The sequence below is a fragment of the Rattus norvegicus genome, chromosome 20 (assembly GCF_036323735.1).
Source record: "Rattus norvegicus strain BN/NHsdMcwi chromosome 20, GRCr8, whole genome shotgun sequence".
Taxonomy (NCBI): Eukaryota; Metazoa; Chordata; class Mammalia; order Rodentia; family Muridae; genus Rattus; species Rattus norvegicus.
The window spans coordinates 24425403-24441640 of NC_086038.1; the positions used below are offsets into that span (position 1 = coordinate 24425403).

Sequence of the window (16238 nt, forward strand, 5' to 3'; positions counted from 1 at the left end):
AGTAGGAAAGCACAAACTGAAAAATCCATTGTATAGTGTTTGGGCCTCAAGTTCAAAGTCCTCTCAAAATGGAATAACACCCCCCAGTCCCACACACCATGCCAATTGGAGGAAGGCACCGCAGACAGACCCGGTGACTCAGGCAGCATTAGTTTGTTTCAACTGATATTTTCTTCAGTATTATAATTTCATGATAACCAAAGTTTGGTTGCGCGCGCGCGCACACACACACACACACACACACACACACACACACACACACACACACGCTCACTCGACCTAATACCATTTGCAAGCCTCCACTTCATTTGCTTTGTGTCCTCAGATCCTGAAAGTACTTGGAACTTTGCTGAGAGGAAGGGAATGAGGAAAGGAAGAAGGGAAGGAGAGATAGAGGGAGGGAGATGGGGCGATAGACAGGGGCCAAGAAAGTGAGGCAGGGAAAGAGGGAGGGGGAACTTTCTCAATAATCAACCTTAAATGAGTGAAAAATTCCTCAATGAAGTGTTAAACATCCTGGAAAAGAGAAAAACCCTGTTCTTATTCATGAGATCCATGTATTAGAAATTCAAATGTATGTGCTCCCATGAAGGACCTGCATTAAAATAGCTATCACGGCTGTTTCTTTATCCTTAAAATATTTTCACTTTCCCATTTGCCCACTCTCTAGCTCCTCTCGCCTTTCTCTTAAACTTGCATTGCTCATTTGTTTGCAAAAGCCATAGAATTAAGACTCACAGACATTAAACAGAAAGAGAAGCCTGGCTTTTACTAGACTACCTATAGCAACTACGTTCTAAATCAATGAAATTAATGTCTTGTGCAATGGGTGTGGCTAAGTTCTAGAGTGTGGCATGTACGAAGATCAGTTCTGCAAAGAAAAGGAGAAAAAACAATGCTTTAGTAAAATTAGATATTTGGGATTGTTCACCTAGGAGCAAGGCTTCTTCATGCTGTTGTAACTCCATAGTGTGGCAGTTACCTTGTGTCTACTACATCTTCAGGAAACATTAATTTGATCTATTCTCATTTGGTCAGTATGTTGCCTGATACAGTCAAACCCATTAGATCACTGGCTTTGTTCTTCGTTTCTCCTTTGCAACAGAGAAGTTTGGCAAAAACAGTTAACCACATAACAAGAAGGGCCGAGGCAGCAAGATTCTCCAAAGAGCACACACTCAATCTTTAAGTGTTTTTCAAGTACCTGTTTACTCACAAACACCATGATGGCAGCATACATAGGGCTGACACTGCTCAGATGAGTGTTTTGATGAACTAATTAGAGAGACTACCCTTATCTATTAATTAAAACTCCACAAGGCAGTATCGGACTACTTGTAAAAGTTGCAATCATTGTATGTTCTTAGGGGGATTGAAGCAAATCTACACCAGTTTAATTAGCTTTCTTTCCAGCTCATTCGCATTAGGGAGACTGAACTATTTTTATGTTAAGGGACCTTATATTATAAAAGGTTGCTGCATTGACTCAGTCATAAGAACTCAGTTGTAAGACTACAGAGACTGCTCAGGAGATACACATTCCACGATTACCTTTAAAGCAGAACTGAGGATGCCACCCTTGTTTACTGGACTGTACAGATGGCTCAGTGGTAAACCCTGGCACTTTTCAAAGTACTTAAAGCCTTCTTTACAAATCTATTCATAGAAGTTTCTTTTTTGTTTTTGTTTTTTATCAGCTGTCACATTCTCTGTGTAAAGAGCAAGCAAAACATTTTGCATTCACAATCACTTGCTAAGAGCAAGCACACACTAGTGTCTATGATACTATACTAGAGTGAAATAATAAATGCTTCTCGAGACAAATGAGACAATCATGATAGCATAAATCATTTTTTGAGACAAAGTGTCCTTATGCAGCCGTGGCTGGCCTAGCACTCGCTATGTACACGAGACTGCCTCAAACACAGAGATCCGCCCACCTCTTCCTCTCAAGTGCTGGGATTAAGAGCATAGATAATTGATTTTTAATTTAAGAGTAAACACTTAACATATTGTAACTTCAGACATGTTAAGTACATCACCTTAAGGGAGAGGTGAAGAAAAGGTGTTAGAGGCCCAAAGGTAAGGAAGACTATATCTCTCTGTTCAGGGAGAGAAGAAAGCAGTTTTTAAGATCAGGTAACAAATGATTCTAAGGATTGCTGCATAGAATTTTCTTTTTTTTTAATTGGATTGTTTTTTATTTACATTTCAAATGTTATTCCCTTTCCTGGTTTCTCAGACATAAACCCCCTATCCTCTCCCCGCCCCTTCTTCTATAAGGGTGTTCCCCTCCCCATCCACTCCCCTTCTCCCACCCACTGCCCTGGGCCCCCAACATTTCCTGTCTACGGTCACACCACCCTGAATGCATTGGATCTCATCTGATCTCGGAAGCATGCTGTCTTCTTAACCTGGTTTTTCAACTCTTCAAATAAGGTATTACTGTTGGTATGGGGAGTAAGTTGTCAGGTACATTGAGTAAGAAAACGACCGTAAAGGGGAGAGAGATCTTGCTAGTGATGCAAAGCACAAGAACACACAAAACCTGGAAGAAGAAGCCAAATGCTTCAGGAGGATGGCCCAGCAGTGTTGGGAATGAGATAACAGAGACTATCGCAATGAATAATGTAAACACACGGGAAAACAAATGTGCTGAAAATTTATTCAAACCTAAATTGGCCTGTAGAACGGAGGGGGTGAGTACAGAGAGATTAATTGGTTTTGTAGACTAGGGGATAAAGATGAATGTGATGTCTGAAGCACAGATATCACATGTGTGATTGGTCAGTTCAAAAACCAGAGCTACCTGATCGGTAGCTGAAAGTCAAGAGCAGCATGGTGGTTTGATTCTGAGTACAATTCTTATGCTAAAGGCATCAGGTACTTAAGAAATTGACATTTTGGGCCAATTCTCAGGGAAACCTGTGGAGAGAAGAGAAGCAGATCCTACACACGAGAGAAGAAAGCATGAGAAGGAAGAGGCACAGGAATGGCTCTCTGAGAGCTCTCTGATATTTGACAGACTGCACCAGTCCAGGAAAAACGTCGTGATAGAGAAGTCTGTCTTGGTTCTTAGTAGTAGCAGCAGTTAATATTGTGACCAGAACAAGAACTCAGAGAAAGGAGACAGTAAGGTACTCAGCAAAGGTACTCATGTGAGACCAGATATTCCTTCAGCATACAGAATAGATTAAAGGGTTTTTACAATGTGGGAAATGTCCCAGACAGGATCACATGTCTCAAAACAAAAGGACTATGGGTACAGACTGACAAGAAAGAGAAATCAAAGAATATACTGGCTTATGGGAGATTGAAAGGGAGGCAGCCAGAACCTGACATTCTTGTGTTGCATGAGGAAATAAAGCTCAACATGGTGACAGGGTTCATGATCACAACCAGCCAGGAGTTCTTTGTATTCAAAACCAGATCCTTTTGTACTCTACGGCCCATCCACCATCAGCTACTTGCCCCTGTATGAAGCAGAGCTTGAGGTGAGCCTCATCCGAGTATTTGCACACATGTGGAGATACCAAAAATAAAGAATTAAGAGAAGACTCCTTGGACATCTAATGAATGAGTAAGGTTACTCATCGGGTGTAAGCCATGCTTCATCAGTCAGTACTAGGAGAGAGGATGAATCACGGCCACTGAGTAGACATTTTTCCAGCAGGAAGACAAAAAGAGGTCCAAGGAGACAAGAGGCTCTTGTCCATGAACAGCGAGCATCTCCATTGGATGCTACCACAGAAACCAAAGGAGAAAGAGCGGGGGTGTGTTTCTGAACCCCTAACCTAGAGAGAGTATTACTAACAGAGCATGGCCCCTTCTTATTGTTCTTTTTAGCCTTGGTTTAAAAGTGGTTTGCTATCTCCCAGCGATTGTCTTTCTTCTCTTCCTATCACTTGAGTCACTTCCAGAATGTTCATTAGGTGGACAGATGTACCAGTGTTATTCACCAGTGTTCTGATTCAGGAATCGGACCTGAAATGCCTGATTTTCATCAATGAAGGATGGCGGATAAGAGAATTGGGGAGTTAAGTTTGATATATGATTTGTATCAAATGAGACTGCTTTGTTCCAGAACCAATACCACTTCAATTATTTCACAGTCTTCAGATGTGTGGGGCCAGGCAGTGTTTTTGCTCTGCCCCATGTCCAAAAAATACTGGGCTTGTGTCGCTTTCCAGTTACATTCCCCACGGCCATCGCTCTGAATTTAGACGAACATTCTTCCAACTGGATTAGATTTCTTCTAAATAAAAATGGACTGCGCATTCTTGAGTTTCACTATTTAGAATTAATCCCCTTTTTTAAGTTTCATACCAACTGGTGTCCTTTCTAGTTTATGCTTTTTCCAAATAAGACTCATTAGGTGTCTCAATTATAAGGAATGGCTCTCTGTTCTCTACTTTTCCTAGCCAATAACTAAGTGGAAATAGTGTATCCTTTTCTTGTTATAGTTTAACACCCGTCCTTTAGTTGGTAACAACCCAGCCTATTGATTGTTGAAGGCTTGTAAAATTAATGACAAAGGAAAATGCTTAGCCTTGTAGAAATAAAATCCCAAGAGTCCCTTGAACCTAGTTTGCAAATTATCGTCTTTCTGCCATATGCCTCTACACACATACAGCTTTTCTTATTTAAATCTTCAAAACACGGTTTCATCTAAATGTGTTGGGTTTTTTTTGTTCTTTCATCCTGGTGATTGGCTAATCCTTTGTGGGCCCTTCAGGTAGATTTATATAAAGGAGTCAGTCAGAAGCCTAAGAGGTACGAAGGAATGGTTTCATGAATCAAGCCATGTGTGTCGGAGGGAACATTTTCATGCTGTTGCTTTTCATTATAGTACAGAGCTGGTGATTTACAATGCAATTCCTTCTTTCCTCTGAAAGCAGAATGGGGGCTGAATTGATATTCCCTCACAAACACTTGTTTCCGATATTTGCTTAAAGACGACTAACGCTGCTGGGGCCCTAACTTCTTGAAGGATGAAGTTCCTTCTCTGTAACTGCTATATATGTCTCACACTTGCTGCAGTGTGGATAGGATTGAGTGTGTCCCCCTGAGGCTTCCTATGTTGAGATGTAATCCCCCCTATGGGCTATGAAGCAGTTGGAAAATGATACCCACTCAATTATACTGAATTCTGAATCATGTTTAGATGCAGGGCCTTGGACAGGTAAGTAGGGTTAGAGAAAGTCATTCAAGTGGCACTCAGACTAATCCTTGGTGGCTCTATGCAAAGTGACATCCAAAGATATACAGACACATGTGCTGCTCAAGTTTCTTTCCATGTGATGCCCTGAACTACTTCAGGCTCAGGCCCATCAAATGTAGCCTTTCAGTCCAACACCTCCAGAGCTATGAGTCAAAGCCATACTCTTCTTATCTCTTTTATAATCAAGTCACATGGTACTTTAACATGATCACAAAGCACACTGATAAAATGACAAAGTAGGTTGCCAAGTGGTAAGGATATTTTGAGTTTTGACAACTACATAAGTGTTCTTAGCACAGCATTATATTAATGTAAACAATATACAAATATTATATATACTGTAAAATAGAAATGTTCAAGTCTAACTGTCATAAGCAATATGCAGTTAAAAATATTAATGTATAAAATCTAGTACCCTGTATATTTTGTTAGAAAAAAAAGAGATTTAGAGCAATAATGGGGAATGCCCATTTTAGGAAATTTATTGAACTTTTAAAACTATATAGTGTTTGCATTGGAAAGGAAAGTGGATAAGGAAAAAGAAATAGCAAAGACATAGACTATGTGCAACTTTAACAGACACTTCTCCAGAGATAGAAACATGCCCAAAAGACATATACGAAAAGGTGTCCAATATCACTAAACAGCTACAACATAAACGTAAATCAGAGCTACAATGTAATTACAGAGAAATTCAAATCAAAGCTACAATGAGATGTCACTTCATACCTGTGAGAATGGCTACTGTTAAAAAAACAAAAGACATATGTTGGTGAGTGTAGAGAAATAGACATATTTCTGCCCTGTTAGTAGAACTCTTGTATAATCATTACAGAAAAACAGCATGGTGGATCCTAACACAATGAAAAACAGAGTTACCATATGATCAATTAATTCTACTTTAAAGAAAATGAACTCAGTATGCAAAGAGGAATATATATGACCACCTTTGCAGTACTCTTAATTGTCAATGCATAAAATTAACAAAATTGTCCACAGACACTTGCCTGATAAATAGTTTTTAAAATTTGTTATATATGCCTACAGATAATGAAATATTATTAAGCCTTTTTAAAAATAGCAAATTTAGAGCTAGATAGTTCAGAAATTAAGAGTACTTACTGCTTGTAGGAAAAGACTGGAGTTTAAGGAGGTCACCAATCACATTGGGTGGCATACAAACACCTACCATTTCAGCTCCAAGGCATCCGATGCCTCTGCTAACTTCCATAGGTACAACATAGAAACATGCACAAATAAAGAAAGAGAGAGGGGGAGGAAGGTAAGAAGGAAGGAAGAAGGAAGGAAGGAAGGAAGGAAGGAAGGAAGGAAGGAAGGAAGGGAGAGAGAGAGACAGAGAGAGAGAGAGAGAGAGAGAGAGAAAGAAAGAAAGAAAGAAAGAAAGAAAGAAAGAAAGAAAGAAAGAAAGAAAGAAAGAAAGAAAGAAAACAAGGAAGCTTTTTCTTTAAAGTAGGAAGGTTGATTAAGCATATTAGGCAGACCTCTCAAAGGGTTTGATCACTGGAAGGGACAAGCAAGAGGAGTTGCCTTCAGATTAAGAGCACCCACATAAAAGGCTGGATATGGGCAAATATACCTATAACCCTAGTGCTGAGGTAGGAGGAATGGCAGGCTAGAGACAGAAGGCTTGTTGGAGCTTGTTCATCATTAGCTGAATAAAAAATTTACTCCATATGCTCTGGGCTTAGTGAGTGACTTTGTCTTGTTTGAGTAAGGTGGAAACCAATAGAAAACAGCACCATGTAGGTGGTACAAAGACAGGCAGGTAGATCAATGGAACAGAATTGAAGACCCAGAAATGAACCCACACACCTATGGTCACTTGATCTTTGACAAAGGAGCTAAAGCCATCCAATGGAAAAAGATAGCATTTTCAACAAATGGTGCTGGTTCAACTGGAGGTGAGCATGTAGAAGAATAAAAAATGATCCATTCTTATCTCCTGTACAAAGCTCAAGTCCAAGTGGATCAAGGATCTCCACATAAAACCAGATACACTGAAACTAATAGAAGAGAAAGTGGAGAAGAAAGTCGAACACATGGGCACTGGAGAAAATTTCCTGAACAAAACACCAATGGCTTATGCTCTAAGATCAAGAATCGAACAAATGAGACCTCATAAAACTGCAAAGCTTCTGTAAGGTAGAGGACACTGTCCTTAGGACAAAATGGCAACCAATAGATTGGAAAAAGATCTTTAGCAATCCTACATCTAATAGAGGGCTAATATCCAAAATAACAAAGAACTCAAGAAGTTAGAGTCGAGAGAGAGAAATAATCCTATTAAAAAATGGGGTTCAGAGCTAAACAAAAAATCCACAGCTGAGGAATATTGAAAAGCTGAGAAGCACCTAAAGAAATGTTCAACATCCTTAGTCATTGGGGAAGTACAAATCAAAACAAGCCTGAGATTTCACCTCACACCAGTCAGAATAGCTAAGATCAAAAACTCAGGTGACAGCAGATATTGGTGATGATGTGGAGAAAGAGAAATGCTCCAATGTCAGAATTGCAAGCTGGTACAACTACTCTGGAAATCAGTCTGGAAGTTCCTCAGAAAATTGGATATACTGCTACCTGAGGATCCAGCTATACCACTTCTGAACTCTAACATATAACAAGGATACATGCTCCATTATGTTCACAGAAGCCTTATTTATAATAGGCAGGAGCTGGAAAGAACCCAGATGCCCTTCAACAGAGGAATAGATACAGAAAATGTGGTACATTTACACAATGGAATATTACTCAGCTATCAAAAACAATGACTTCATGAAATTCATAGGTAAACGGATGGAACTAGAAAATATCATCCTGAGTGAGGTAACCCAGTCACAAAAGAAAACACATAGTATGCACTCACTGGTAAGTGAATATTAGTCCAAAAGCTTGGAATACCTAAGAAAAAATTCATAGATCATATGAAGCTCAAGAAGAAGGAAGACCAAAATGTAGATGCTTCAGTCCTTAGAAGGAAGAACAAAATACTCACAGGAGGAAATACAGTGACAAAGAGTGGAGCAGGGACTGAAGAAAAGGTCATCCAGAGACTGCCCCACCTGGGGATCCATCCCATATGCAGCCACCAAACTCAGTCACTGTTGCTGATGCCAAGAAGTGCTTGCTGACAGGAGCCTGATATGGATGTCTCCTGAGAGGCTCTGCCACAGCCTTACTGATACAGATGAGGGCGGTTGCAGCTAACCATCAGACTGAGCATGGGGACCCCAATGGAGGACTGAAGAAGCTGAAGGGGTTTGTAACCCCATAGGAAGAACAACAATATCAACGAACCAGACCCCCCCCCAAGAGTTCCCAGGGACTAAAACCACCAACCAAAGAGCACACATGGAGGGACCTGTGGCTTCAACCATATATGTAGCAGGGGATGGTATTGTCTGGCATCAATAGGAGGAGAAGCCCTTGGTCCTGTGAAGGATCATTTCCCCAGGGTGTTGAGGTGGGAGTGGGTGGGACGGAGGGGGAGTATCCTCATAGAAGCAGGGGGAGGAGAGAGAGGAGAGGGGGAAACTGGGAAGGGGAATAACATAACATAACAAATGCAAATACATAAAATACCCAATAAAAAAAAAGGAAGACAGCACTTGACATATTTCTCTACCTTGCACACAATAGCACACAGGTATGTGCCTCAACAGATACAGCCAAAAAAAAAAGATACACTCACATCAAGTAAAAATGTATCTCTCCATTTAAAATGGTGCTAATAAACTTGGTGCACATTACACCAAGTGAAGAATCAGACACAAAATGACAAACTCTCACATGGCCTTGCTGATACATATCACATCACGAAAGCCTCCGATTTTTAACAACTGTCTCAGCAAAACTAAAAGGTGAGATATATTTATTCCATACCCTAATTTTGTAGGTCTCTTTATTAGCTACAGAATTCTTTGTGTACTCTGGGCATTTACTTTCCAGGCTCCTTTCACGAGCTCATACCTAACAGAACCTCAGCCCTGAGACTGGTTTTCTAACTGCAAACTCGTTTCTCTGTCCTGAGGTGACACGGAGGGTGGGGGGTAACATTGAAAACCCAGTTACAGATTCAAGGAACAACTTGGCTTTATCCCTTTCCTCAAGTCATCAAGAATTTTTTTTTTAAGTTGCAAGCCCAGCAACGTGTAAACAGTGATTTCCCTGCCCCTTTCCAGAATCAAAAGTTAATGCAAAAGCAACAGAATCTCATGGCAGATTGTGGCCTCAGCCAGTGAGCTTGAACTGTGGCCCATATGGCCTGGCATGCTTCAATTCTCCACAGCCCCAGGTGAGCCAGGTTCTAGGCTGCTTCCAGAAGGACACCCTACTAGCCAGCCGTTCTAGCTGAGCCTAACATATTTTTTTTTGATTTTTTTTTATTAACTTGAGTATTTCTTATATACATTTCGAGTGTTATTCCCTTTCCCGGTTTCCGGGCAAACATCCCCCTCCCCCCTCCCCTTCCTTATGGGTGTTCCCCTCCCAACCCTCCCCCCATTGCCGCCTGCAATTCACTTCCCTTCCACAGAAATGTTGTTCCATGTGAGAAAACAGCAGTGGGTTTTGTGTTTTTCTATATCTGAATCAGAGCATTCTAGTCAAAGTATGAGGTCGGCCTGACCCACCTCCCAGGGGTCTTCCCAAGACTGTGTGATGCTAAGTCAGATGAAACCGGAGCCCAGCATGTAAAGAAGCACGGTGATCAGTCATATTTAAGTGTATACACTCACTTCTACTAAATCACAGAAATTAAAGGTTAAAAGCTGCATTTTAGTATTTACTTTGTTGTTTAACCTTTAGCAAAGTTGCTTTAACTCAAACAGCTTCAAATTACCCAGAATTGAAATAAACACATTCCAAAGATTTGTTGCAAAGTTGTGCTGTCTTTATTATAATGTACTTATCTTACGTATCCATGTCATTGTGATTTGAATAGGTATGGCCCACACCAACTCATCTGTGTGAAATACTTGGCCCATAAGGAGTGTCATTATTAGGATATGGGGCCTTGTAGGAATAAGTGTGTCATTGTGGAGGCGTGTTCTAAGGTCTCTTGTAAGCTCAATGTAACACACAGGTTCTCCTTGCTTATGAATTCTCGGTTCGACCCCAGCATCCTGTCAACTTGCGCAATGCCATGCTCCCCACCATAATGATGATGAACTGTAAGCCAGCCACAAGTAAGTATTTTCCCTTGTAAGAGTTGCCATGGTCATGATGTCTCTTTACAGCAATGAAATCCAAACTAAGACAGTCATAAAATAGCACCAGGTTATGTGGAAAATATTAAAAATGTTCTCCATATATACTCTCCATGAGTGTTTGTTTCCTTTCTGAAATTCTTTTGTTAAAGCTTCTTTCATTCAATATATTTGATCATGTTTGTTGTCCTTGCAAATCCCTCCCTTATATATGTCTCATCTAGAAGGATTGTCTCTTCCCCCAAGACGCTGCTTTTATCCATCTTCGCTAGTAACAAATTATGTCCTGCTTGAAACCCTATTTAGATTTGAAGCATAACTACTTGAAATTAAATGGTATCAATGGCTTTATTATCTTCTAATTATATCATGTGTATTATTTTCCCAACTTAAAATAAAATTCAAAACAAACAAACCAAACACTCATATAACTTTCTGTTCATGCCATGACAGGATCTACATGACAGGACCTACATGACAGGGCTCCAGCACTGACATGGAGAGAAGGTCTAGAGTCCTACCCTGGACCAAGAAGATATTTGCAATCCTTATCTCACTAGCAAAGGGAAAGTTGGTTTTCCTCCCAGTGGGTGTCACTTAATATATCACCCACACTCTGGGGCAGGCCCAGCACTAGTTATCCAACACTTACCATACTCCATGTGTGTGCTCCTTTTGATTTCTTTGTATGTTAGTTTTGTTGGGGCTTTTTTTTTCTCTTGTTTTGTTTTGTTTTCTTGGGGAGGAGACAATTATTCTAGATGGAGCATATATACAGAAAACATTTTGCCAGTGGAGGACGCAATCCACAGTGGGATTGAGAAGAGCACATGAGAGCAATATATGATAAATAAAGTATCTGTGCAGAGCAGAGAATTTAAAATGAGGGAAACTGTGGTACCAACACGGGTAATGCGGAAGCATGCATATTTGAAAGCCAGGTCGCAAAGCTAACGCTTTCGTGAAGTGCTTATCATTGAGGGATATGCAAAGCTATGGATATGATTTATGTGTGTTCTTTTGGGGTTCATGTGCCAGGAGATAAATACCCAGACAGCGGTGTAGATACCCACCCTAGAAGGGATTCATACAGTTTTCTCCAGGGAGTCTGGCTGCTTCCTAATGCTCATAATAAAAAGAGCAAAACTGCCATCTCTATTTCTCTAGGCTCCCGTCTTTCCCTCTGATCTTCACTGGGTACACATCTGAGATGGGGATGCTATACATGCTGAGACCTTTGCAAAGGCCAAGTCAATGCTTTCCCCAAATGATCTTAAGCTTTCAGCACTCCGACACTGATCTAACCAAACCTCTTTACTTTACGTATTACTCAGCATCAAGGGTGATACTACAGCTGCAGAAAATAGACAAAGGCCGGCTACTTTCAGGCTGCTCCGAGTGATGATTATAAAATGGAAGTGGTATATAGGAATGCTTTTAAAGGTAGTTACATTTAATTTAATGGCCCATGGGGTTAATTTTATGCCCTGACAACTTCAAGACTGCCAATAAGTACCTCTCGATTTAAAATAGTAGTAATCTAGCCAACCCTGTCCAGTAAACAGCGTTAGTAAAACAAGGGAAGAAAGATCCATATCTTCTGAACCTTCTTACAAGGAAGGACAGATTCCTACCACATCTTGATTCTAACCCATCAAGCCACAGGAGCACAGACATAACCCCATTTATCGTCTAGTGTCCCATTCTGTCCCCTGTGACCCTTGAGGATCACTATTAAAACAAACATCAGGAGGTTTGGGCAGATTAAAATATACTCCATCGTAACTTACATGGAACTCATAGCTGGCTATTAAGACAGAATATTGCTAAAGTTAATGTTCAGCAATTTATTACTTACTAAAGATGTACTTGAAGCCTGAGCCTCTCAGAATGGTAGATATGTTGGAACACCTCGGACATGAAGTAGGTTTTTCTTGGTGTGTCCTTGCGGAGTATATGGGCTGCAATATTAATTCTGGAAAAGCACCAAATGTAGCTATAACGACACTGGTAGTGTTAGAGCACCTCAGAATTATTCTCAGATTCTATTTCATAACTAAATCATATTTTATTATCACCTTAAGATATTTAAATTGCACGACTGTGCACAGAATCCTCCACCAGAGAATTCACGAAGGTCTGCACGAATTAGAAAGAAATAATGAAGCCATCTCCAAATTCCAGATGGATACAAAGCTAATTTGATCTTTAAGGTCCAGCCATCTGTTCTTCTTTATTTATTTTGAGCATTACACATTTCAATACCTTCAAGCCGAGATGCATTTATAATGAACATTTCATTCAGGAGGCAAAAAGGCCAAACAACATAATTGTTTTGTTAAGGTTTATGGGAGTCTGGTTGGCTGTTCAAGTTATGCAAGACTTTTCAATAACAAAAGTAATCATACCAACAAGATGTCAAATGCTAAAAACAATATTACTAAATCTTGCAGCCAATTGACCAATGAATTAATATGATTTTAAATTTCGTTCTTGCATCATGCATTCTTCTTGCTAGGTTGGTACACTTTAACGCAGTAGTGCTCAGCCTTCCTAATGCTGAACCCTTTAATGCAATGCAACGAACCCCTCCATCACAAAATTATTTAATTGCTACTTCATAACTATGATTTGGCTACTTTTATGAATTGTAATGTAAATATTGATATGCAGGATGTCTAATATGAGACGCCCAAGGGGGTTGTGACCCACAGGTTGAGAACCTCTTCAAGGAGATAAGAACATTTTAGAGCTTATAAGGTTGGTTGAAGAGTAGCCCTTGAACCTAAATTCACTTAGAAATCTCAGAATGGGTATTCATATAGAGATAGGACCTTTGAAGATATGATCAGTTGTGATAGCAAGATAGATGAGATCATACCTGGTTACAATAGATATTAAACCCAAGAGATAAAACACAGATATGCAGAGAAACAGAAAAGATGATCTCACACAGTGGAGTCAGAGGATAGATTAACACAGCTACAAGTTAAGGAATATTAACTTGTAGAAGCTACCAGAAGCTAGGCAGAGGCAAAGAACAGTTCTCTTGAGCTGTCAGAGGGATTATGGCCCTGCAAACACCTGCTTTGAAACTTTTTCTGTCCTCCAAACTGAGAGGGGGGGAAGTCTATTGTTTTCAGCTATGCTTGAAATACATTGTTATGACAGCCTTAGAATGCAAGCGGCAAGATTATTAAATGGAGATTTTGAAATCTTTTGAAAGCTTGAACTTTTAACTTTGGAAATCCTTATACAACCATAAAAAGTCTGGTATGTAAGAGAGTCTGGAGATATAAAAAATATTTTTAATTCAACTAAGAAATATAAATCAAACTAACAAAGTCAACAAACAGGTTTCCCCATGGTCCATATTCCTAAATTAGCCAAAACACCCTCAGATATGATTCCTATGACTGACATCCAATATAAAGAATGGGGTGCAGGGAAGCAATGCTAGGATACTTTAGAAAGAATGATGGCAATAAAACCTTTAGGGTTACTTACGGTCACTCTAAATCTTTTAGTTACTTAAAAATGAATGTTTTGAATCTGAAACTTGAGTAAGGTCATCGTTATTTTTGACTTTCAAATCCATTATGTGCCTGCCTATGAAGCCAGAGGTAACACTGTGAAGATAATTAGTGACAGACATAACATAAACATAACTGTTTACATTTTCTATCCAAATATAAGAGCTGGTATTGGCTTTCCTTTAAAAATATCCATTTATTTAAATGTCTTATTAGGCCTTGTTACTCTGCACACATTAGTCATCACAGAACATGTTTTATTAACTAACACATATCACAAACATGACCTGGGTGTGAGGAGGACACTTATATGCTGTACCAAATTGTGGAAGAGTATTTTTCCGTTGATCACAGCACTACAGCACCATTGCAATTACTCTTGTTCAAAAGTAAAGCTATCATTTTGCTCTTCCTATTGATCTGGGTAGAATATGTGAACTATGAGAAAGCGGCTTAATTAAAACTGGAAATTGAAAACTTATCAAGCTTGTCTCATTGTAAGGACTCTGGAGTAAAAATAAATCTTTCTTTCCAGCTAAGTTTTAGTTGGCCAACCCTCTGAACCGTATACTTCTCATTCCTTTTCCTCCTCCAAAAATAGCTTGGAATTTCCTTTTTAAAAAAATGTTGTTACATCAGCAACAATCAACCAGTCAAATTAAACATTTTAGGACCATTTTAGGGATTAAATGTCTGAACTTTCTTTGTATCACAGCCCACCCCACAGAAATTCTGACAGGCTTTTAAGACTCTATGAAAGATGCTGGCATCCCATTGGCCTTCACCAAAATGGCTTCCATTCCTGTCTTGGAATGTCTTCTCCAAATTTCTCTCCAATTCTGTTATAAGCACCACCCTCCACAAAGCTAGCATATCACTTCACCATTCCCACAGCCCTTCCTGGGCATCAATGGTTCTAAGGAAATATTCAATTAATCTGGTCAGAAATGCCTACATTCCTCCAGGTCCTATCAAAAGGCTTTAACTTTCTTTGAGCACACAGCTCTTGACCTAAGAACTTGGCATTTAATCATAATGGGCTTGCAACAATTTGACATACACACAACAAATATGAGCATGTATTTCTGATATTTACGCCATGTTTGGACAACTGAGCAACTGAGATATGAGTCAGGTGGTGAAAGGCTCTGTAGACTGGAGCACAGGCTGAAGTATCCCTTGACTTTCTGGCTAGATCAAGATGAAAGTCAAGTGCTTCACTATAACCATGCTTTATCTAATTTAGATTGGCTTTCTTACTTACTATCCATGATGAGAAGTAAGTTCAAATGGCTATGTAAAATCAGACAGAGCTTTAATTACATACTCTGCAGTATCGTCTGTTTTTAAACTCTGTCATAAATCATTACTGAGATCCAGTGGTAACATGGATATCTACTTGAAAAAAGAAAACCTGATTGGAGAATCTTTCTCTCACTCCCCTTTACTACTCAATATGGTGCCATTTCTGACTATAAAAGCATTTCCTTCAGATAAGCCTAGACTGCTACAGTTTGGGAAAACACATCTATAAAAGAAAACAACAGCTTTGAATTTGGAATATGCAAGAATCAAATTTAAATATCAAAGACAGACCTTCTACCAGGCAATAGGTACAGCCAATAATTCCCAGAAAGATAAATATTCTCTATGAAACTAAGAGCAATATTTTGGATATCACCTTCTTTACAATAGTAGAAAGATACATGAAGATTGTTTTTGAAACTATCAGGTTTTTTTTTTTCAGAAAGCACTACAGTGTACTTGGTAATATAGATAACCAGTAACAGAATCAATCATTTAAATTTACTGACTCTTATAATTGTATTCTAAAATAAAAGTACAGTTGGTAGTTTAAACATTTCACATATTTTTTAAATGAAAAGAGTCCACTATGGGTGATTCATTTTTTTAATAAGCTTATTTACTTTGTATTCATAACTGGTTTTAGAGACATTGAATTAGCTATGATATCTTTCTATCTCTTCTCATTAACCCTTGTAACATTTTATAGATTTATCACCATCATAAAGAAATTTAAAACTCCTTTTGCCTCTTCATCACCTTTACAGCATAGTTCAGCCAACTATGACCTATGAGTGAGAAATGTGGACTATTGCTTATGTGTCAATAGTCAATGAAGTAGATGATTTTTGTTATTATTATCATCATCATTATTATTATTTTATTTGTTTTTGACAATTTTGTACATATATACAATGTATCATAATCATGTTTACCTCCATGATCATATACCAG

The 16238-nt window shown here is 39.1% G+C and overlaps 1 protein-coding gene across 9 annotated transcripts in view; it reads right to left on the bottom strand.

Moving 5' to 3' along the window:
* Nucleotides 1-16238, bottom strand: part of Ctnna3 (catenin alpha 3) — a 1585684-nt gene that overhangs the window by 812387 nt on the left and 757059 nt on the right. Inside the window, exon 1 of one of the 9 annotated variants that reach the window (XM_008772942.4) lies at nucleotides 12305-12388. The exons of 7 other annotated variants lie outside the window; for them this stretch is intronic. Coding sequence is in view for 1 of the 2 variants with exons in the window: in XM_063279292.1 (XP_063135362.1) it covers nucleotides 12416-12421 (6 nt within the window). In the remaining variant the exon portion in view is untranslated. Of the gene's footprint in view, nucleotides 1-12304; nucleotides 12422-16238 lie in introns of those variants that run through there. One more of the 9 variants, XM_063279292.1, reaches the window with a different exon arrangement.